This window comes from Lissotriton vulgaris, chromosome 6 (genome assembly GCF_964263255.1).
Source record: "Lissotriton vulgaris chromosome 6, aLisVul1.2, whole genome shotgun sequence".
Taxonomy (NCBI): domain Eukaryota; kingdom Metazoa; phylum Chordata; class Amphibia; order Caudata; family Salamandridae; genus Lissotriton; species Lissotriton vulgaris.
This window is the reverse complement of record NC_141694.1, coordinates 1,046,608,806-1,046,633,990: the sequence shown is the minus strand read 5'-3', so window position 1 is coordinate 1,046,633,990 and position 25,185 is coordinate 1,046,608,806. Positions and strand designations below refer to the sequence as shown.

General features: G+C 44.4%; 1 protein-coding gene across 1 annotated transcript in view; it reads right to left on the bottom strand.

Moving 5' to 3' along the window:
- Window positions 1–25,185, bottom strand: part of NUP133 (nucleoporin 133) — a 1,523,409-nt gene that overhangs the window by 1,270,657 nt on the left and 227,567 nt on the right. Inside the window, exons 5-6 of the mRNA XM_086927107.1 lie at window positions 8,034–8,165; window positions 5,819–5,989 (exon numbers count right to left, since the gene is read on the bottom strand). Of these exons, the coding sequence (XP_086783233.1) occupies window positions 5,819–5,989; window positions 8,034–8,165 (303 nt within the window). The remainder of the gene's footprint in view (window positions 1–5,818; window positions 5,990–8,033; window positions 8,166–25,185) is intronic.

The following is a 25,185-nucleotide window of genomic DNA, read 5'->3' as shown; positions in this document are numbered from 1 at the left end:
TGCACTACCCTATTTCTCAGCCTATACTTCGCTCAATATATCTTCTAGCCCAACCTTCCGACTCATCTCAAACTTCTTCTACTACTCCTTCCAATGCACTACCCTATCTCTCATCCTATACATCTATCAATATATCCTCTACATCCACTCTCTCATTTATCCCAAACCCCATACCACTACTATGATTGCCAAAATAACCCTTTCTAGACTCTCTCCTACTCTACCCCTCCTTGCATCATCAGACACCTCTTTTACTGTACCGATCCCCTAAAACAAACCTTTCTAAACTCTTTCCTCTGAGTTCTCCCCTCCAAAACTCCTTTTTACTCATACAAAAGCCTCCTCCTTTTGCTAAGGCTTTTATCCCTCCACTATCCTTTTCAATCGAAATTAACAGACTAACATGTTCACTTTTCAAATTCCATATTAAACTATACTAATATACTACCCAAATAACTTAATAACATATCACCTACTCAAATTACTTCACATTTTTTTACTATACTAATTTTCAACAGTAATCCTTTATGGGTTCCGGAGTGGCGTCCTACTCGCCAGAAAAGCGCTTCAACACCCATCAGGGGTAACAAGTGCTATATGAATGCAAATCTTTCTTTCCCTTTTATCCCTCCGCTATCCTTCTCACTCCAAGTAACTGACTAATATCCACCACTGAAATTACTTCATATTTCACCATATTAATTCACCACTAATCCTTTGTAGGCTCCCTGAATAGCGTGAGTCAACAAGCGCTATATAAATACAAACCTTTGTCCTCCTCTATCCTTCTGCTATCATTCCAAATCCAAATAACTGACTAACCTATCCACCACTTAAAATGTACTTGCAAGTTTCACTATACTAATTCAACACTAATCCTCTATGGGTCCCGGAGTAGCGTGCCACTCGCCGAAAAAGCGCTTCGATGCCTCGTCAGGGGTAGTAAGCGCTATATAAATGCAATTACAATACAATTCAATTCCTCACCATTCATGGCCTATTTAGTCAACTATTTTGTGTACTGATTATATGTCCTCTGCTCCCCAGGTTCCCAGCCCCCCTCATCCCCTATGTCCTGAAGAAGACCCCCTCCTAAGGTCACATTGTTACATAGAATCTTTGGGGTCGAAACGTCGACGATCATCCTATGTGCCAGTATTTGACCACAGTGCCGATTTATTTACAATAGTTGTTTCTATGATGGCTTGTGATGAAATTGTATAAACATTTATGTTATGAGGTGGCTGTATTTGTAAGCCAACACAGCTGTATATATCTAGGGAATTAGGTCACTCTGACCCACACTCTTCTCCAAATTCCCATTAACCCACACACCTACCTTGCACTGACCCCACCGTCCCCTATCCACCCTCCCTGGGGCACTTCTTTTTGTCGTTTGTGAACAAACAATTTATGATCAAATACTTGTGTGCAAATTCCATGTTCAGATTCATTGTGATTAAATAAGTGAATCAAAGCTTTATGTACTGTTCTTCTACAACTTTTCTCTTGAATTTAACTTCCTTTCCAAACGGTTCTGTATTGGGACCCCTTATCTGTGTACAAGGTACCCCTGTGGGCAGGGTGGTGTGTATGTTAAAAGTAGGACATGTACTGGTGTGTGTGACATGTCCTGGTGGTGAATTACAGTGCATTTTTGTTTTTCACCATTGCAAGGCTATCTGTCCCTTAGGAAAGAATGGGAGTTTTACTTATAACATCTTATGAGCATAACTTCCCATTGGGACAATTTGGGAAATGGAGTTTTGTATGCCTGGACTCAGAATGTAAAAACGCATCTTTTGTAAAGATGATTTTTAGGCTCTGTGTTTGAAAATACCACTTTTAGAAAGTAGGTATTGTCTTGCTTAGCCATTCTGTGTGCCACTACTGGGTTTGTGGATTGTCTGGCTTTGGAGTGACAAGGGCTGAGGATGTGCATTCTCTTCAGACAGCCACTGGGGGAGGGGTAGTTGAGGTGTGTCCTGACTTTCATGGATGAGTTGGGTGGGCTGAATAGACCTGGGCTGCCTTTAGAGTAGTGGGAGAAGATTCCCTTGAACCTGAATGGGCCTGGTCTGCTTTAGACAATGCTGTCTCCACCTCCTGCTGGGAAGCTGTGCCAGAGAGGACCAAACTTGTTTAGACTATGGACAGACACTCTCTGCCTGAGAGAACAAAGGCATTTGGAGTATAAATATTGGGGCCCGGAACCCAGGACTTTAGAACTTGCTGGAATCATGGAATATGCAAAGAAGAAGAGCTGGAAGAGCTGCCAGGAGGAGTACTGCCCCCTTTGCTATGTTATTGCTTTGTTGGGTTGGCTTGCAGTTGCTGCTTCTGCCTTGGGCAGTGAAAGGACTGGACTGAACTTTCTTTACTTGTGCTTAGTATCTCGAAGGCAAAAAAAAACAGTTGATGAACAGAATGCAGAACAATGTCATACATTCACCCCAGTACAGAGATCTGGGTCTAAATCCATCGTTTTTTTGCTCACCACACCACCCCAGTTCAGACGTGAGTCCCGTGCTCTCCACACCACTGGAGTCAAGCTATCCTGGCCTAGGATGCTGGATTCCGGTCCAGGAAAGACATGGCTTGGCAGTTCGGGCTGGACTGTTCCCATGAGGCACAGGGTCAAGGCTGATTTGCATATGGCCATGTTTGAACTGGGGTGGTGTGGTGAGCAACAAAACGATGGATTTAGGCCCAGATCTCTGTACTGAAGTGAATGTATGACATTCTTCTGCATTCTGTCCATCAACTGTTGTTTTTGCATTTGTCACCCCGAGTGGGACGGGTATGCTCAGACGTGAGACCCGTGCTCTCCACACCACTGGAGTCAAGCTATCCTGGCTGAAGACGGCTGATAGCCAGAAACCGGTCCTAGGATGCTTGATTCCGGTCCAGGGAAGACATGGCATGGCAGTTCGGGCTGGACTGTTCACATGAGGCACAGGGTCAAGGCTGATTTGCACATGGCCATGTCTGAACTGGGGTGGTGTCGTGAGAAAAAAAAACGATGGATTTAGGCCCAGGTCTCTGTACTGGGGTGAATGTATGACATTGTTCTGCATTCTGTCCATCAACTGTTGTTTTTGCGAGTATCTCGAAGGGCTTGAAGTAGAGCTTGCCTCCTGTTCTGTAGCCTCAGGGACTGCAAAGACTTTACCAACCTCTGGGTACCACTTTCGGAACCATTGTTTCAATTGGTACAAAGAAAGGAAAAGCAACCGACTACGTCACTGTCGCTGGCTCCGTGTCCAGAAGGCACCGCCGCTTCTCGCATCGCAACCCTGGTTTCACCGACGACGACGACGACCGATGCCACCAAGCCACTGCTTGCACCATGACCAGTCTGCACTGCCTCGCTTCAGTTAGCCGCCCTGGTTTCATCGACACCGTCGCTGCCTGCTGACTTCGACACCCGTGACCGCATCGCTTCACGACGCACCGCCTCGTCCCACATAGCTTTCTGGGCCGACGGACACCAGCTCCCGCTAACCGGTTTTGCTGCTTCACCGTGATCTGCCAGCACCACAACGAGCACCGCCTCACTCCACATCGTAGCCCTGGTCTCACTGATGCTGCTGGACGACCATCACTGAGCCACCGCTGCACCACTTCACAACGCAACCGTGACAGCTGCTACGACCAACTCGCACCAAAAAGTCGGCCTCAGCGAAAAAGGTACTCTCTACGAGTCTGTCAATACCACCGACCAGCAAGGTCAGACGAAACTGCGGGATTCTGTTTTCAGTATCATGGTAGCCCCAGATGGAGCTACCAACTCGGAAGAACTGCGTTTTTGATATTTCTGCAATTGTAAAGGGATATCTTGCAAAGTATATATTTTTAAGTATTGTATGTTGAAATCAAAGTTTTGGTCTTGTTTTTGATATAGAAAAATATTGGATATTTTTCTAAACTGGTGTGGTGTCCTTTGTAGTGTTTTCACTGTATTACTGTTGGTTGTGTGCAAATGCTTCACACAGTGCCTCTGAGAGGAGCCTGACTGCTCATGCCAAGCTACCAAGGGGTGAGCAGAGGTTATTTTAGGAGGGTAATTCCCTTACCGTGACTAGGAAGAAGGGTTCCTACTTGGACAAAGGTGCAAACTATTGCCAACTAGAGACCCCCATTTCTAACATGGGGGTTATTGAAATGCAGCAAAGGCTTAGAAGTTGACGGGTCAGGCTACAAAATCAAATGAATTAGATAATCCACAGTTGGAAACTACAATACCAACACCTCTGCTGCTCTGGGTACTACTACAGTAAAAGAGGCGCTTTTCTTGGTGGTGGGCCCTAAAGTAGAATTCAATTCCATCTCTGTTGAGTGTCAACTGATGTCTAAACAGGGTCTATTATAAGTATAGTGAGGAGCAATAAAAGGCCCACTTCCTCCTCCCCCTCATCATGATCCAAATTGTGTAAAGGGCAGACAGGGGCCCAATGTGGTCAGTTGGTGCTAAGAAATGTCTTGCCAGCTAAAGTCCAATTGGGGGACCTGGCTGATCCATAGCCTATGAAGAAATAGGGTTGGGGCGGTGGCAGAATCAAAAGGAGAAGCTGTAGCATGGCTTCCTGGAAGGCCTCTATCTACTGCCAAGTTGGAGATGGCCTGGGAAATTCAGGGCACATTGGCTTCAGTTGTGGAATATGGTTGGATTCGGCAGACTGGTGTGAAGTTGAGTCTTATGAGTGGTGACTGAGCAAACTCTCCCTGGAAGGACTGGACTCTAGTTTGGACTTGATGTTTTTGCACAGAAAGAGATTTGCCCTTGGTTTTCATCTTAGACTTACCAAAGGGCACACACCCTTCACTGACCATGGCTAGGACTTGGAGCAGGAAAAGGCCACAACTTAAACCTGACCGGCCTCATTTCTTGTTCTCTGCAACATACACCTTCGCCTCCCACTCAATTATGACCATTTGGTGCATTTGGTAGCATTTGTTGCAGACTTTGAATTATGCTTGGTTCAGAGACACCGAAGATAGATGCCATGCAAGCCTGTGACTGATATCTGCTTCCTGCAGGTGCAGCACGTTTTAAAGCCTATAGTCTTCTGGAGATACATACCTAGCGCATTGGTGCTAAAAAACGTTTTGGAAGTTGGTGAAGAACCAATAAAGTTCAGGAAAGAGCTCTGGGTCTGCGTTGAAGGTTGAGAGAAAAAAGGACCTGACAATAGCAAGCTGGGACGACATCTAAATAAAGTTCAGACCTGTCACTTCCTGAGGCAGTTCATGGCCACCACCAAGTTTGACATGTGCATGGTAACAATTGCTGGAAATTTTTTACAAATCCAATTTGGCGCCTTGTGGAATTCAAAAGGTGAGCAATCCAAGACAGATCAGAAGCAAAATATTGCAGAATTGGTCCATTTGTGACTTACTGCCCTAAAAACTCTTGATTTTCAAAGTTAAATGGGTACAATTACATAGGGAAATGGTCCTAAAATTAGCAGTTCTACTCAAATTAAGTAACACCTCGTAAAAATGTCATGTTCATGTCAGTAATAATTTGTGTTATCATGGAATGAGTCTCTTCTGAAATTCCCAACACCTTGATGATGCTAAATGGATAAAGTTTGTTTGTGATTGGGAATGGGCATTCTAATAGGCCATCTCATGTTTTGCCACTTTAGAAAACCTTAAAGTGATCAATATGGTTTCTTATCCAAGCCAGATTTTGAGGGTAAAACTGAATATCATGCAAGTTGTAAAAAACATTATCTTTAGCTCACTAACTTGAAATATCTTATAGGAAATATGAAGATAATATATTGCTCCATTATATATTTAGAAAACTTACATTAACAGCAGCATTGGTACCTAGAATTCCAAAAAGCGTTGAAACTCTTCGACCAATTCCAGACAGCATGCCCTGTCCCTGTTGGAGAAGACGCTGATGGATCTTGCCTGTACCATCAGAAGTCAATCGAACAAGCTGGTTTGCTGAAGATGATAAAACAAAGCTTGCACCCTAGAAAAAAAAGAAATGAATAATCTTTCAATAAAATCCAGTATTTATATAGCCTGTACTACAGAAGAGAATTCCTAGCTTCTCTCTTATATTTTAAAGTACTGTTGGTCTGGCTTTCTAACACACATTCTATACGGTTGTATAACAATAAGTGTCAAAGGTAGACCACTGTATTTTGTGATTATTCACACATCACTTGATTGTTGTGCATCCGCTTTAACAACTGTGCATCGTATAATGAGTTTTCCTGTTTGAAAAATGCAAAGAAACTCCTGCAGAGTGACTGTATTGGTGAGAGGGCAGTTAAATTGTTTCTCGCCACCTCATTTCCGCCAGATCTGGTGATTAGTAGAGGAGGTCGGGCTGTCATGTAGATGTGGAGTCAGTTTGTCTGTGCCTCACCCGATTAGGTGTTTTGCTTATGTGCACTCCTCCCTCAAGCACCTGTTTTGGTGTCTACATTGACTTGCTAACCTCCATCGCCTGATACAGCTACATCTCTTAAACATAGCTGACTACAAACTTCATGCCTTGTCAAAAATCTGGGAATTACAAGCAACAACCCTCCCGCTTTAGTTTCACGTACTACAAGAAATTACAATGTCCTACTTCACAGGGCCTCCACGACCATACCAAATGTATGGCCACCTTAAGCAGGCAACCACTGAATTGACCTACAATCCATCGTTCCAGGAAACGAACCTGGATTTTATCTTCCCCAATTGTTCAAGGTAAAAAACTAGATTTGACCTTCCGAATACTAACCTGTACCCTTTTTTCCCCAGCAACCACCATGCATCTACTAAAAGAAGAGACCAGTTTGCTTCATCTGAGATCAAGTGTGACTCAATGGTTAGAGCGGCAGACCCTGATGCAGAGGTCTAGCCCGGGACCAGGGTTCAATTCCCCGCCTCGGCGGTCTTGGGCTCAAAAATTCCACGGACCTGATAATTCTCGCCTCGGTGCCTATTCCAATCATGGAGTCTGTATCTGCAGCTCATGGAAACTACAGTAGTAATGTATGGGGTAGCCAACTTCCTGACAATGTCAATCCGATTAAAACAAAAAAGATTAAGGTTGAATAATTAATGTTGATTGATTTCTTGATTTTAACAATAGGCCAATGTTATCTGTTATTCTAACCCGTGTTAAACATGAACTCATGATCCGCACGTCTTGCACTTTTTCCCCAGGCTGCTAGTACTTGTACATAGAATTGTAAAGATATTCCTGTTTGCTAACATTTTAAATTTTGTACATTGTTAAGGCCCTGTAAGATTGTTATTATTGTTAAATGTGATGGTAAAGATGTTTTTACATGAATTTTTCTATTTTTAACATTAACTTTTACCAAGATTTTAATAATTTGTCTGTATGATTGAATCTGGTTCTGTAGCATACTTTTATGATTTTAAAACAATCGAATAAAGTGTTTTTGACTCTGACTCTGACTCAATCATGGAGTCCCACTCTGCAACTCTGGGCAATAGCTTGCTTAATCTCCACAACGGCCACCACAACGCTAAGGATGCCTGGCCTCCACCTTGGGGGTGCCCAGGAGTGGACACCTCACAGGGAAAGCCAGGATGGGTTCCACAGCGGTATTCGTACAAGCGCCTTGAGACCCTTCCGGGTGAGTAGTGCGCTATACAAGTATCAATTTACAATTTACATCTGCCCACTGGCACTTCCTGCACACCTACTTCAAGTCTCTAACAGAAATTCCTTACACCTTTCTTTTCCACCCTGCAAACAAGTAAAAACAAGCATCTACCTTTTAAAGGAACCATCACGTAACAACTCATCACCAGCCCATGCACACTTATTCCATCTCCTAGTCTTACAGCCAGTAAAATGGATCATCACAGAGTGCCTCATGATTTGAGTGAAACATGACTTGATATCAAAACACTATGTAGGATGACAAATGTAACGGTGATTAGCCAACAAAGAAGGCCTGATAATAAAGTACAAAAAAAGTTATAATTTTAAACAGTTGGTTATGAGAAACTATATGTGGATTCAGTAAATAATCATACAGTACCTTGACAGCAGTAAGAAAAGAACAGAGGTTGCCTCCAAAATCAACAGAAGAGTCAGAGTAGGAGCCTTCATGCACAAGACTTGGCCAGTAACGAACAGACCCTTCACAGATGGCAGCCATCACTGCTACAGACTTGAAAATAAATCAGAAAAAATAATTATGTCCAGATAAATATCCTTCTCATCTGTGCATGTGTTTTGTCAAGCAAAAACATTCATCTCAGTTCTATCAAGGTTCAGTAGTAAGAAAAGTACCAACTGAGTAAGACATCACAAAAACCAATGGTGTACAGTTTTTCAGGTTAATTTTACTAATACAACATTTGAATGCCTAAAGGTTACACAGATGTGTTGTATTATGCAATGTATCGCCCCATGTCCCCTCCTCCATCACACACATGACCCTCTTCTGTTAGATATTATCAACAAACTCAGCACAAGCACTAAACAGGTATACTTTCCCTCATTCAGGAGTCAAATTTGCCAGGTGCTACAATGATAACTGCATCCTCATCTTTATAAGGTGACTTCGATAAGTCTGGCATGTCGCTTTGCTTCTCTATCATCGAAACCAAAGGAAGAGAATATTAATAAAATAGAAATAATAACACTGCTTTATACCACAATGTGGCAATTATCAAACACTTAAGAAAATAGGTGTACCTACAACCCTATTTAATGGTACACCTGGAAGGAACTCTATGGGCATACCATTATATCTGGGCCAACAGGGACTCAGAGGACTAGTTCCCCCAAACAATTTCAGACCTGTTCAAAACTGCTTACCAGCCATGAGAGGCAGCTGTCTTTCCCACTTAACACCTAGGAATTGCTCATGCCAAAGAGCTTCCCATAGGAAAAGAAATGGGGCCTCATCTCTTGGCTTGGATTTCTTTTTAGCATTTCATCATTAAGTGCTTCTCCTGTGCAAAATATGAAAAAGGAACCTCCCCTGCACTCACCAACGTTACCTTCTCAAGATCAATCGGGCAAGAAGAGACTTCATATATGCAGACTGAAAACTTTTTTTAGCATGAGATGTGGCAGATTATAACGAGTAAATTGTCCACGCTGTACTGCTCCTTAACGATCATCATGAGGCCAAAAATAGGACTGTACTACAGCACAAATGCAGCGCCTAGAAGATCATCGCAATATGGACAAGCTTGATGGTCCGGATGTGACAATTACTATTGGGGAGTCACTTGTTGAGTCATTCAATTCTGCCAACTAATAATGCAGCACATCTAGGAAAGGTATAGAGTCCACAACTAAATTACCAATCAGCAGTCTCAAGCTTGACTTCTTTATTGAAAGCTTTATTACCAAATAGTTTCCTCCTAGTCTAAAGTGGATAGATGTTAAAAGGACTATCACTGAATCGTTGATCCATAAAGGCAGTCCACTTGTCAAGAATAGGTTCCAGCATCATACTAACACTGTTTTATCAGCAGTTTCCACTGGTCAAGTGATTTAGTCACCACATGATTTGATCCGGTCTGTACAGAGCACAGTGAAGGCCTGTAGAAACTCTTAAGATATACATAGTAGACGTGCTGCTTCCATGTCTAATATCAATACTGCCATCTGTAACACAAGTGGCAGCAGGCTGTCGGTTTTCCATTTACCTCCTCAAACAACCCCCTAATGTTAAAGTGCAGGCAGAAGTACTCCCTTTGCTTCAATCAGAGGGGAGATTGTGTTCAATTGGCAACATAGGCTATGCCCTGGCTACAAGCCAGCATGAGGGTGTACGATAAATAATTGAATCTGACACGGTCAATAAGATATGTATGATTGGTTGGCAATTCACCTAAAACAGTGCCTGGCCACTGTGCGGTGGTTGATTTCAGAAGACCTTTTTCTCTCTTAAGTGTTAGCTTATAATAACTGGTGTAACAGCTTGAACACTCTGATTAAGGCAGACCCTTTGGGGTTCTTCTACAAACCACTGTGGCCTTGTTCTGCTTCAAGGATTTTTTTTTAGACAACAGACCTACTAACACCTTGCCATAACCTGGGAGTCATTGCTCTCTTTCTAATAGGTTTGCCCTGCTAAAATCTCTGGATTCAACAAACTGACAGTCTTCAAGAGGGTCCACTTTTAGGTAGAAGACTACCAGGCAGCACAGCTGTCTGGTTTGCTAAAGACATTTCTGGAACATTCAGAAAGCTGACCTAGGAAGGCATTCCATTCCGCCCATTGCTTACAACTGCCTTTGTGGTTTGTAACTCACATTATCTGGCTTTCTATTTGCTGGCTTTTGTTTGCTTTAGGCTGTCCAGCTTGAGTTTGTTCGCCCTGTTGTCCAAACCTGGTTTACTGTATTCTTCCAGAAACTTGATTACTGTAAAAAGGCCTTTAAATTTTGTTCTCATCCTGTCGCATTTGCTGTGAATTCAAAGACAGAGGTCAAATGTCAAGTTCTCTCTTCCAAGGGAGCTTGGTGTTTACTTTTCTTTCTCTGACTTCAAAGTGTGAGAATTTATGTGACAATCCTGATGAGTATCCATGTCGGAAGAGTGTGTAGCGTGTTTTTTTTCTAGCATAAAACAAAAAAAAACATTAACTGTGCTGTTTCAGAATATATCATAATTAGGACAAATGAAGCATTTTTTGTGTAATTCTGAAATGTGGTGGAAACAATATTTGAATACGATCAAAACACATCAATACACTAGGTGATGACTTTTGCACACATTATCGTTTATGTGGAATAAACCATATTTCGGTGCAAATCAAATGTAATGATCATTTCAATTGAAAATGTCTGTCCTTTTGAAACTAACACCTATTAAAGGTGGTCTAAATTTCCCGGATTTCAAAACCTACTTTTATGCTTCTTTTCTGGGTCGAATTCGCAGCCTCTTTAATTCTAATAATCCATATTACTTTCACCAATTTATGTTAGGACTTAAATCCATACAATTTTTAGCGAGAACAAACAATCCAAATTATTTTAAGAGAGTCAGGTTTAAGACTGCTAAAGACGCGGTTCGCATTTGGAATATGATAATGGCTATTGATAAAACCTCGTTTTTTCACCCTAAGTTAACATTGTGGAAAAATCCGGGTTTACCCGATATTTTTAGCGATTCCGTGGGGAGAATTTGGGCTAATCAAGGTATAACCCAGTTGACGGACTTATATGGTTCAACAGGCTTTCTAGAATTTGATACCCTTAGATTACTTTATGACCTCCCCAAAAACATGCGATTTAAATATATGCAGATTCGCGATTTTTTTATTGGTAAAATTAAACTTAAAGAAATTTCAGATTCAGAAATATGGACATGTATTTATGGGGAAAATAAAGCTTTAATTAGTCTAGGGTATAAATGCTTCAGTCAATTTAAAACGGACGACTGCCCTAAATTAGCGCAGAAATGGGTTTCTAAATTAGGGATGTGTATATCTTCAAACAACATCTCTACATTTTTTCATAATAGTAATGAATGAATGAATGGCGATTTATAATGCGCAAGACAATAACCCGCAGGTATCAAGGCGCCTAACAGAATGATCGGAGAATGATCAAAGAAGGAGACAGGGAGCCTTACATGTATGCTTGCCGAAAGAGAAGAGTTTTTAGGGCAGAGCGGAAGTGCTGTAAAGACGGGAGAGATCTCAGGTCCAGGGGGAGGTCATTCCACCACTTAGGAGCAAGAGTGGAAAAGGCTCTGCCACCCCATTTGGCTCTTCGTACACGGGGGGCTGTCAGACGCAATTTCCCAGAGGAACGCAAGTTCCTTCCGGGAATATAGTGGGAAATGATAATAATTTGGTTCATTCATCCAGTTTAAAGCTTCAAGCCTATAAGACTGTATGTCAATTGTACTACACTCCGTTTCAAATTTCTAAGTGGTCAGGAAATAACACTCCCTACGACCGTACAAAATGTCCAAAATGTGACCTGCTCGCGGCTGACCTTGAGCATATGATGGTTTCATGCCCTATTATACATACATTTTGGGATAATGTGAAAAACATTCTGAAACAAAAACAATTGACATATGCTTCATTATCAGCTGAGATGATACTTCTAGGAATGCAACCAATTACTGCTCCATTTAGAGATTTGTTGTTTATTTTAATATCTTGTGCTAGATTGGTCATAGCAAGGGCATGGATTTCGAATAAACCACCTCATATAACCGAATGGTGGCGGTTGGTGAAAGAAATTTACGATATGGAACTTTCCCTAGCTAGAATACGAGGCGATCGCTCACTTAAGAAAGTAGACAAAATTTGGGGAATATTGTTTCCATGTATGAGTTGATATTTATTAATTTTTCAATAAGTGATACGCACCTACTTGTGTTTTGAATGATTTCTTCTGCTAACCGGTATATGACTTAATACTTTATGAATTCTGGAACTTTATGTTAATGTTCTGTATTTAGTAATGAATTACTTTTGTAATGATTGATTGCTTGTGTTGTCAATAAAAAAAATTAAAAAAAGAAAATGTGTTGTCTGTAATGGCAGTGCGCCCGACGCCCGGGACATATTGTTTGGGATCAAGGGCAACAAGTTTTCATGTGCATTTTGTCCTTGGGACAAGTGGGGCCAACACCCTACAGCACAAAGCCTTTGTCTGCCAGTTTACAGTACCACATTATGAATCAGGAAAGGGCAATGTCTGCAGTTAAGGTAATATTTGTGTCATTTGTTAAATGTTGTTCAAGCTTGTATTTATGGTTCATTATTATTATTTATTATTATTTATTATTATTTTTGGTATTTATAAAGCGCGACACTCATCCCATGGGATATCACGGCGCTGTAAGAAAAGAAGACTACTGAAACTGTGCTGGGGGGTTAGTTTTTGGGAAAGAGGTGAGTTTTTAATTTTTGGCGGAATTGGAGGTAGTTAGTGGTGTGTCTGAGGTCCACAGGTAACTCATTCCATCTTTTAGCCGCCAAGTATGAGAAGGCGCGTCCACCAGTCCTTACTTTGTAAATGCGCTTGGATTTCGCCAGAGCTGAGTTGTTGGATCTTAGATTCCTGTTGGGGATATAAAATTCAATTTTCTCTTGAAGGATAATGGGGCCCGTTTTATGAAGGGCTCTGTGCGCATGGCAAAGTAATTTGAAGGTGGCCCTCTGACGCATTGGTAGCCAGTGAAGTTTTTTTAGGCATGCAGAGGCCGAATCTCGCTTGCCTTTGTTACAGACCAGTTTAGCCGCCTGGTTTTGTAGGACCTGTAGGCGGGAGAACAGTTGCTCGTTCATCCCTTCGAACAGGGCATTGCCGTAATCTAGGCGGCTAACCAGGAGGGCCTGGGTGATTGTGCGTCGACAGTCCAAAGGTATCCAGGAGAAAATTTTTGCCAAGAGTTTGAGAATTGCAAAACCTTTGCCCCAGAGTATGCGGATGTGGTCTTTCATGGACAGGGCGTCGTCCATCATGATGCCAAGATTTCTGGCATACTGTTTCGGGACGGGGGCTGATCCCAGAGACGGTGGCCACCATGTGTCGTTCCATGAGAGTTTGGCTCCTCCGAACAGTAGTATCTCCGATTTTCCGGCATTTAATTTTAGGCAGTGGTTGCGCATCCATTCTGCCATTTCGGAGAGACAGCTGAGTAGTTTTTTCTTAGTTGTTTCCGACCCTTCCATTGTCACCATCAGCTGAGTGTCATCGGCATAGGAACATATGCCGATGCCCCACTTTCTTCCAATGTCAGCCAGAGATGAAACGTAGACATTAAAAAGAGAGTGGGGCTTAGTGAGGCCCCTTGTGGGACCCCACAGCCGATGGGACAGGGTTTTGAGTGAAATTGGCCCATGCGCACAGCTTGGGTGCGATTGCTAAGGAATGATTTAATCCATCTTAACGCTGTGGATTGCACTCCTTTGCTCAGGAGGATGTTTATTAGGCAGTCGTGCGATACCGTGTCAAACGCTGCTGACAGGTCTAGCAGTATCAGAGCCACAGATCCCCCTTGATCTGTGATGCATCTGACACTGTCCGACACTGCCAGCAACGTTGCCTCGGTGCGGTTATTGGCTCTAAAGCCGGTCTGGGTGGGGTCCAGAAGTGAATTGTCTTCCAGGTATTTGGAAAGTTGTATATTAACCATTTTTTCCAAAGCCTTGGAGAGGTAAGGGAGCTGGGAAATTGGCCTGTAATTCTCCGGGTTGAGGATGTCGGATCCGGCTTTCTTCAGGAGGGGGGTTACAGATGCGTGCTTCCAGGTTTCTGGAAAAGACGCGGTGGTGAGGGACTGGTTAAAAAGTTTGGTGATGAAAGGGCAGAGTGTCGGTGCAATTTCAGAAAACACGAAATGAGGACATGGGTCTGCTGGAGAGCCTGATTTAATTGTCTTTAGAACCGATAGTACCTCGTTTTCAGAAAGTGGTTGAAAATTGGTTAGACGTGGGGAATTGCCTGCGTCCGGATGGACATTATCTTTGTCTGATATTGGCGAATTTTCGTCGGGGTTATCGGGCAGGGAAGAGGAATGTGAAGGGGTGAAGGTGGAGTAAATTTTATTAATCTTCTCGACAAAGAAGGTGCTAATACGTTCGCAGGCCTCAGTTGAGGGGGTGAGGGTTTGTGAGGTGCTGGATGGATTACTAAGCTCCTTTACAATTTTGAACAGTTCTTTTGCGGAGTTGTGGTTTTCATGGATTCGTTGCGTGAAGAATGCTTTTTTCGCATCTCGAATGGCAAGAATATATTGTTTCCGCTTAGTGACATAGTCTGCTCTGGTTTCTGAATCTTTGGTTTGTCTCCATCGATGTTCAGTTTTCTGGCATTCCTTTTTGAGGCTTTTAAGGAGAGGGGTGTACCATTTTTCCCTGGTAGTTGTTTTTTTTCTTAGTTCCCGCATGGGTGCTAGTTTATCTAAAGTTTGGCGAATTCTGGTTTCTAGCAAAGTGAGGTTATTACAGACGGAGGAGTCATCCTGCAATATGACATCTATCTCAAGAAAGTGATTTTGAAAGTTGGAGTCATTGATTAGTCTCCAAGCTCTGTTGGTGGTGAGAGGGGTGGATCTGGGCTTCGCGGATTTACCGAGGAGTTTAAAGGAGAAGGATAGCATGGAATGATCAGACCAGGACAGGGGGAGGATTTCCTTCATGGTAGTCGACTCAATGTTAGTAAAAAGGAGATCCAGGGTGTGTCCTGCTGAGTGTGTGGGGCCCTCAACCAACTGCTTAAGTTGCAGTATTTCCATGTCATACTTCAACTGTGACGATCCGGGTGCATTAGTATTTTCATAGTGGACATTGAAGTCACCAATGACCATGTAATTTTTGTGTTTCAGGCAGGATGGAAGCAATTGATTCAGTAGTTTGGTGCCTATGCTGGTTTGTTGTCCTGGCGGGTTATAGACAACTGCACCGGCTAGTATGATGAGGTTCTCCACGAGGATTTTAAATGGAAGAATCTCATGTTCGGGGTAGACAGGTGTCGTTTCCGTGAGACATGTTAGGTGGTCTCTGAAGATCACAGCAACTCCACCTCCTTTTTTTTGGCTTTGTCTATTATGTGTGATTATTTTGTATTCGGGGGGAAGGGCGTTGGCCAGGTCTGGAGCACTGGCGTCAGATAACCATGTTTCGGTAATAAGGACCAGATCAGGGGTCCTAGATGCTAATATGTCCCAGATGTCTAATGCATGTTTAGGAAGAGATCTGGCATTAAAGTATAGGCATTTCAGTTCCAGCTGGTTGCTGGTGGGGAGTGTGTGATGATCAGTTGGAAGTTGACCCAGGCTTGACCATCGACATGAGCGGCAAGAGATAGGTCCATAAGATAGGCCAGGGCCAGTTTGGATGCATGGAGGCGATCCAGCAACCGTGGTGGTTTTGTTAAGAGCTAGTAAATCATTGCGAGTGTAGCGGATGGGTTTGGCCGTGGATGAGCTGGAGCCTGTAGGGGGTATGGCCCCTAGTCCCGGTCGGTCGCGGACGGGCGCAGACGGGCTTGCCTTAGGCGCGCCTTCGGCGCGCTAACGGCGCTCCCGCTGCGCTCGTCCGCTGCACTTGCGAGGGAGGCACATTTAAAGAGCGAGGAGGTGGGCGTGGCCTCACGGGTGGGCGTGGCCTCGCGCTGAGCAGCGAGGGCGTCCGTGTAATCTTTCTTTCCTACGGTGCAGCGTTAGATCCGCTGTTTGGTATGGAGCCTGCAAGGCGGTGAATACAGAGAGGAGCTCTGTTTAGAGGTACAGAAGTTTTTTAAAAAGTGAATTCAAACACAAAATACAATTTTAAAATGCGAGTCACAGCGCCTCCGGCTTCCGCCTCAGAGGTCTTCAGTTTCTGGCACACGCGCTGTCAGCTAGCGCTATTCATAGGCTGGGAGGTGGGAAGTGGGCGTGGCCTCACGGGTGGGCGTGGCCTCGCGCTGAGCAGCGAGGGCGTCCGTGTAATCTTTCTTTCCTACGGTGCAGCGTTAGATCCGCTGTTTGGTATGGAGCCTGCAAGGCGGTGAATACAGAGAGGAGCTCTGTTTAGAGGTACAGAAGTTTTTTAAAAAGTGAATTCAAACACAAAATACAATTTTAAAATGCGAGTCACAGCGCCTCCGGCTTCCGCCTCAGAGGTCTTCAGTTTCATTAATGCAAAGCTTTATTATTAGGGTGAGTACTAAAAGTAGATGCTGTAAACTCTGCCTGCACTACCGAAGCTGGTTCCAGTATAAATGTGTACACACATTTTCAAAGTTTAGTAATATGAGGCTATGTATAATGCTCCCACAATGCTCTCTGATTATATGCAAATATTTGCCAAAGCTTGAAAGCAACAATGATGTTCTTTGCTTTCAAAATAAAATGTTCACAAAAAAATGCTAGTAGGAAAAAATATATTTTGCTAAACTACTGTAAGATTTTTGGTACCATATCTTTACAGCATCATTTAGTTACATGTTGATGTATGCCTGCATTTCCCAAAAATATTCATCATGGAAAATCAGTTTAACCAGTTTAAATATGGTTATGGGAAACAAAAATAAACGAGCTTTGGCAAAGACAGCAGGTCTGAAATTAGTGGTCAGCCTTTTGGTTTTGTAAATGTGTGACTTGTTTAGGCATGGTTTTTGTAAAACCTTATCGGTGTGGGAGCTGCTGGGCCCTCACGATTCTAAGAAGCATTGGCAAAAGCAAAAATTGTTTTTGGTCGCAAAAAGCAGAGTGCCACAGCAGTTACAGGCACTGAACAAAACTACTTTGTGTGCCAATATGCTCCTTGTAAAAGAGCAGAATACTGTCACTTGCAGTGAAGCCAGCTGATAGACCGAGAGAAAAAGAGAGAGAGAGCGACAGAATTTTATTAAACACAAAAGGTCATGGTTAACGCCAGGCCTAACTGGAGGCCCAATTATTAAAGAAAGTCTCAAAAGTGCATCCATTGTATATATCCTTGCATTAAGTGCATATATACAGTTTCCGGGAATTCACACAAATTTACAGAAGTAGGCCAAGAAATAGTACTCTTAGAAAATATTTGGGACTGTATATGTGTAGATTAGCTCATGTGAAAATCTGACTGTTTCAAGTTCACTTTCATCCAAGCACTTTTTTCCCAAGCCTGTAAAAAGTTTTACGTCTGCCACTGTCAAGAGTAAATTTCCAACCTTTTCAGTACGGGAAAAGATTAGAAAAGAGTTGGTGCAAACCCTTAAAACACGCAAGTTAGTAGGTTTGCACAGACTCAAAAGGGCATTCCAACCCTTGAACTATTGCTTACTACTACCTTCAGCCCCAGTATGTAGGCCTGCAGAAACGTAGCAACATAAGGGAATTGCTAGTATTCAACCCTACTATGGTACGAGCCCTGGAATAATTAGAGAGGCTATATCAGAACTCTTATATAATGAGATTGCTGCCGTGATTTGTCGCCGCATTATATGGCACAAAAGGGACAAGTGGATTTTGTTACAGGACAAGTAGATTTATGAAGCAACCTGCCCCATGGACAAGTAGATATTTTATTGAATTCCACACCCCTGCCACACCATGCATACTTCACTCTACCCTACTCCACTCTATACCCTTCAACTCTATGCCACATCACTCCATTCTACGATACTCCAATCTACGACCCTCCAATCTAAGACACTCTACGACATGCCACTCCACGCTACTGACTCCATGACAACACGCCACTCCACGTCCCTCCACTCCACACACACCATTCTACTCTACCCCATCCCAATCTACCCCACTCCAATCTATCCTACTCCTCTTCACTGTTCCCAAATCTACCCCATCCCACTTCGCTACAATCTACCCAAATCTACCCCACTCTATTTACCCACTACAATCTACCCCACCCCACTTCAATCTACCCTACTTCACTACCACACTCCAACTCAATCTACCCCACTACAATCTACTGTACTCCACTGCACTATGATCCAATCTATCCCACTCCACTACAGTCTACCCAACTCCACTCTACCAAAATCTACCCTGCTTCACCCCAATATACCCCACTCCACTCTACCCCACTTAATCTAACCCAATCAACCCCACATCAATCAATCACACTTTACTCAAATCTACCCCACTGTGTTCCAATCTACACAGTCTACCCTACTCAAATCTACCCCAATCCACCCAAATCCAACCCACTCCAATCTTCCCGACTCCACTGAAATCTATCCCAGTCAAATTTACCCCACTTCATTCCAATTTACCCCACTGCAATCTATCCAACTCCTCTCCACTCTAATCTACGCCACTATAATCCAAACTAACCCATTCCAATCTACCACAAACTACCCCACTCAAATGTGAAACAATCTACCCACTCAAATGTAAAACAATTTACCCCTTTCAAAAGTAAAACAATCGACCCCTCCCTAATGTAAAACAATCTACCCCTCTCAAATGTAAGAATCTACCCCTCTCAAATGTAAAACAATCTACTGCATTCTAATCCAACTAGTCTACCCCATTCCTCTCTAATCTATCACACTCCCCTCTACCACGCTCCACTCTACCCAAATCTACCCCACTCCAATCTACCCATCACACCCCACCCAAATATACCCTACTCCAATCTACCCCATCCCCAATATATCCCCATCTATTCCACTCCAATCTGCCCTAATCTACCCACTCCATACCACCCCATTCCACTGCAGTCTACCCCACCCCACTCTAATCTACACCACTCCAATCTACCCCACTCTACTTTTCTCCACCTCACCCACACCACTCCAATCTACCCGACTCTAATCCACACAAACTATCCCAGTGCACCCTAATCTACCCCACCCCACGATTCCCCAAGGTAGCTCACTCCACTCAACTCTCGACTCAACTCTAATCTATCCAACTCCACTCCACCTCGCTCCACTGTACCCCAATCCACCTCACTCCATTTCACTCTACCCAATCTACACCACCCAACTTGACTCCAATTTACCAAATGGCACCCACATCTATCCCACTAGAGTCCAATATAACCCGCTCCACCCCAATCCAACCCCTCTCTATCCAACTCCAATCTACACTACCCCACTTCATGTCAGGCTTCCCTACTCCAATCTACCCCATCATATCCACCCCCACTCCAATCTACACCAAACTCCCCCACTCCTATCTCACCCCAATCTAGCCCACTCCTATCTCACCCCAATCTAGCCCACTCCTATCTCACCCCAATCTAGCCCACTCCTATCTCACCCCAATCTAGCCCACTCCTATCTCACCCCAATCTAGCCCACTCCTATCTCACCCCAATCTAGCCCACTCCTATCTCACCCCAATCTAGCCCACTCCTATCTCAACCCAATCTACCCCACTCCTATCACACCCCAATCTACCCCATTCCTATCTCACCCCAATCTACCCTACTATAATCCATCCCATCTACCCCACTCCAATGTACCTCATTATATCCCACTCCACTCTGGTCAATCCCACTCCCATCTACCCTACCCCGCCCACTCCAATCTGCCCAACTCCACTCAAATTTACCCTATCATAATCCACCCAATCTACCCCACTCCAATGTACCTCATTATATCCCACTCCACTCTGGTCAATCCCACTCCCATCTACCCTACCCCGCCCACTCCAATCTGCCCAACTCCACTCAAATTTACCCTATCATAATCCACCCAATCTATCCCACTACAATGTACCCTGCTCCACTCTTACCAGGCTCCTCGTCACTCCAACCTACTCCTCTCCACCCAACTCTCTCCAATCTACCCCCACTCCAACATACCCCATGCACTCCACTCCACTCCACTCCACTCCACTCCACTCCACTCCACTCCACTCCACGCCCCCAATCTATCCCACTGTACTCCACTCTTCCCCAAACTATCTCACTGCATTCCACTCTTCCCCAATCTATCCCAATCTATCCCACTCCACTCTTCTCCAATCTATTCCCACTCCACTCTTCTCCAATCTATTCCCACTCCACTCTTCTCCAATCTATTCCCACTCCTCTCTTCTCCAATCTATTCCCACTCCTCTCTTCTCCAATCTATCCCACTCCACTCCAATCTTTCCCACTCTACTCTTATCTAACCCTTTCCAATCTGCCCCACTCCAGTCTACCCCACTCCACCCAAATTCAATAAACTCCACTCCTCCACTCAAATCTACTGCAATCTACTCCACTCCGATCTACCCCACTCTAACCCAATCTACCACACTCACCATGCTAAACTACCCAACACCTCCACTCCAATCTACCCCACTCCAGTCTACCCAAATCTGATCTATCCACTGTACTCCAAAAACCCTGGTGACCCAGGACAAGTGATCCGTTCCCCCCCTGATTTTTTGATATATGTAAAAAGGAAGCTGAACGGATCATAACTTCCTTCTCTCCCCTCTGATTATATATATCTGACTATATGGTTACCCCAACTTTTTGCTAGTGTTTAGCTGGTTTTCCACTTAGTTGGCCTGGAATCCTGCTAATCAGGGCCCCAGGCTATCTGCTCTCACTCTAAAATGGACTCCATGTACTTTAGGTACATCTCCAATTGGATATTGGGTCACCTTATGAGCCCCTGTATAGTGTACCATAGGTACCCAGGGCATAGGTGCATCCAAGGCCTACCAGGGGCTGCAGCATGTATTATGCCACCCCTGGCTGGCCATCCAAATTGACACAACTGGCTGATCACTCAGCTGTGGCAAGGTCGTGTAATCACCCCTTGCTTAGATATAGTATTCCTATATCTAACCTTATATATAGACACATATGCACCTATAAGTCACTCCTATGGCAGGCCTTAACAATCCTGAAAGCAGAGTGCTTGGTTTTATGTGAGATGGTGCTCTAGCATGAGCTGAGCTGGTCTGCAGCTTTCGGAACCATGTCCTTATAGCTGTTCTATGATATAGCCATACCGTATACTCCTAAGTGCATTATAATCCTCGCGGTTAATGCCAACTTTGGTTTGGCTTTATCAAAACATGTCTTGTAAGGTGTCATACGCTTTGGAATACTACCCCCTCGCCAGTTCTGGCGACGGGGGTAGCATTCCACCCTCCCAGAGGTAGAAGACATGTTGTTCCTGTTAATCCCGGTTAAAGTTAACCAGAGCCTCAGAATCACAAAATGGATGCTGCTGCCACAGACACAAGTCTGACCTCCTGCTGCTGGGAGTCCTACCAGCGAGGGAGGCTTGGACAATAGGTTTCCTGTCTTGGGAGGTGCTAGCACCACCCCAGACAGGTCATAGTGTATTGGGGCAGGGAGGGCTGAATGAAATGAGACACTGCCTGGGGCACACAAGGTGCTCCATGCATAGCCCGGTTCAAACCAGTTGCTGGGGCACTCCAGCCCCAGCTCTGGAGCGAAACTGGACAAAGGGAAAGGGGTGTAACCACCCCCTTCCCTGGTCCCACCCATAGGAGGGACCTAGCATGTAATCCAGCCCCTTTAATCAGTATAAAGCTAGGAGCTGAGTCTAGAGATTTTAGATTTATCCTAAACTGAAACTTGAAACGAAACTCTGGACCTTCGACATTCTCCTGCAACTAGAAGACTGAAGAATCTCCCTTGTGGTCAAGGAGTGACCACCCTGTGCAAACAGGCACCAACAGCGACTTACCAGTTTGCTTTGTCGACGCTCCCGCCAGAGCCCGAGCACAGAGCCAGACAGGAACTGGACTTCCAGACTTCTCTGACACCGACCCACATCTGCAGCAGAGCTCAGACCCGTGGAGGCGACGAGAGACGTGGGACCGGACATCTTGAAAAACCTGCTTATTGCTAATTGCGCAGCTTCTGAGGCACCCTCGAAGTTGTGCATTGGGGATTGAGAAGCCCCAGCCCTGAGCCACATTTGCACCGACGCACAGCCCTCCACACTCCACGAGTGCCGCGTGGGGCCTGCTGCTGCTTTTGAGCTCGACGCGCCTATCCGGTCACTTGCCCGTTGGCTAGTGGCCTCTGTGAAGGCGAACCTTTAAATCTACACCGCTGGCCTGGTTGCTCCAGGCTTGCTCCTACTTCCCTGAAAAAGAGAAGCCCCCCCAGACCTTGCTGGTCTGACTCGAAGCGAATATTCAATTCCTGCGTGGGTTGCATTTGCCAAGGCTCGTTGGGTCCAATCTGGGTCCTGACACCGCAGACATCTAGATCTATCGTGGGACAGCTCGATTCTAGCGCCTGGTCGTCGACGACGCCTCCTGGACCTCGTGGCTGCAGAGACAAGCTTCACGACATCACCTGATTGCTTCACAACATCGCGTGGTTCCTTCCTGGTCACTGGCTAATGACCCAGACTCTGTCCCCTCTGCTTTCAGGTCCTCTTCATCCTCGATCCACCCTTGGATCCAACCGGACACTTCTCTCCTGGTCACCTGCAGCATCGATTTACAGGTCTCCATAGGATTCAGCGACGAAACCCGACACAACTTGACACCTATGCACCCGGCTCTTATGGGTGAGGTAACACGAGTACTCTGGTGCTCCTGTGGGTATTGACTATCCAAGTGTCCTAGTTTTCAGTAGCTTTCTCCTAGTCCATCCGGAAGTGTCCTAAATCAACTAGTTTCTGACTCTTCCGTTCCCATTGTATCCCTATGGTAACTTGCATGTGTGTTAAGACACTGCACACGCTTCCCGTGGGCCTCCTGCTTCCTAACCTTTGGTAGTTCAGTGTAGCCCCAGCGATTCCCTAGGCCTACTCCCTGTTTGTGACATGCTTCTTATAACACTATTTTAGTATATGGTTTGCAACGCCCCTAGGGCTCAACTGTATTTTGTGCAACTTATTGTACGATAATTAAGTATCTTGTTATGTGCTTTGGCCACTGATCCCATAAAGAGTTCCGAGGGGTTGTGTTAGTAATAAATACATATATATTTTATATATAACCTGTGTGGTGTCCTTTCATTTGGTATTCAAGGGGTTACATATGGTAAAACAGCTGACTTCACATGCTCTCTGAAGTTTTAGCCTAGGACTGCTTTCTCCATGCTACCACTAGGATAGCTGGTCTATAAGGTTGACTTTACAACCATCACCATAAGGGTTGTTTGGACTGATACAGGGTGTCCACTAGACTAGTGGACATCACATATCCGGCCAACTTCTCACACAGGCCATATTCAATTCCTATCGAGATTTAGTAATCGAATCGGACGCCAGCAAATCAGGTTGGGGGCCTCATTTGCAGGAGGAAAATGGTCCACGGTGGAGAAATCTCGCCATATCAACTGCCTCAAGTTGATGGCAGTTTCCTTTGCGGTTCAGTCATGGACCAAGGATAAGGTGAGATGGGTCCTGTTAAAAATGGACATCTCAGCAGTCTGATACATAAATCATTTGGGGGGCACCAGATCCAAGATCTTGGCGAACCTGCCCAAAGCCTTTTGGACCTATTGCCTGTCAAAGAACGTATCAGTCACAGTGGAATACCTTCCGGGCGTGTCCAATGAAATAGCAGATTGGTGCTTGAGGGACTGGCTGAACATGAGACTGTGTCAACTGGACCCTCAGGTGTTTAAGACACTAAGCAATCAGTGGGGCCCCTTCTCAGTCAACCTCTTTGCCTCCTGTCTTGACCATCAGGTGGCCAAATACTTCAGTTGGAAACCAGATCCACTGGCAATAGCAATGGATTTTTTCCTACAGGACTGGTCAAGGGAAGCGGGCCACGCATTTACCCTTTGCAATGATCATGAGGCTGTCCGGAAGGACATGGACTGTTATTGGATGAATTTTGTTTGCAGTCGTTTCCCTAAGTATTCTGGGAAAGGTAGTTTATGTTTGAAGTTGAAGTCTGTTGGAAGTAATAAAATAAGAACGTTTAACATAATCCTCACCTCCACGTCCTTAATAGAATTGAAACTTACCTTTTTGAAAACTAGTATATTTGTATTTTTACATTAAACCCATTGAAAGACCAATGCACTCCAATGTACAGCAACATTTTAAAATACTCACTGAAAGGTTGTGCCTTTCAGAAAACAAGTGTAATTGCCCTAAAAGATAGAAATCCACAAGTTTACCAAGACCTATGTAAACCCAAAACCAATATTCTAAAACGGCAGAAAATAAAGTATGCGGGGTCAGTTCAGTATAGTGATCATGCCTCATGAACGTAGTAGGTCCTTATTGCCAAATCTGAAGGGACCACTCCTGACACCAAGAAATACCATAGCCCAAGCTCCCTTCCAACTTCCCGTCAGTCCATCCTGGGCCTCCACTGTGACATCACATATGACCCAATGGGCTTCTATTACACAGTAACAGATGGCACAGCACTGAACCAACCCTTTGATGAAAGGTTATTCCAGCGAATATGACAAAACTGATCTTGTCAAGGGTAAACAGGATAAACCAGCTGAGATATGCTCATGTTGCCCTACTACAGGTGTGAATTCTTCGCAGTGCGCCCTGACATATAATTCAGGCGGAAAACAGCCTTTACCCCAACAGCCGAACCACTCGCTGCAGTTACAACGCAGCTGTTACAACAATTGCGTTTTTGCCACACATTCCTTTACCAGCATGTCATTTCAACAACATGCCTTAGGGAAAGCACTGTTGGACTTTAAAGTCCAACACTTTCCCTACTATTGCGCAGACTGGAGTTGGAACAGAAGATTATACTGCTGCAAAGTCCAGCACTTTCCCCTAGAGCATATTGTCGTAACGATATGCGTGTTAAAGGAATGCGTGGTAAAGACGCATTTGTTGTAAAGA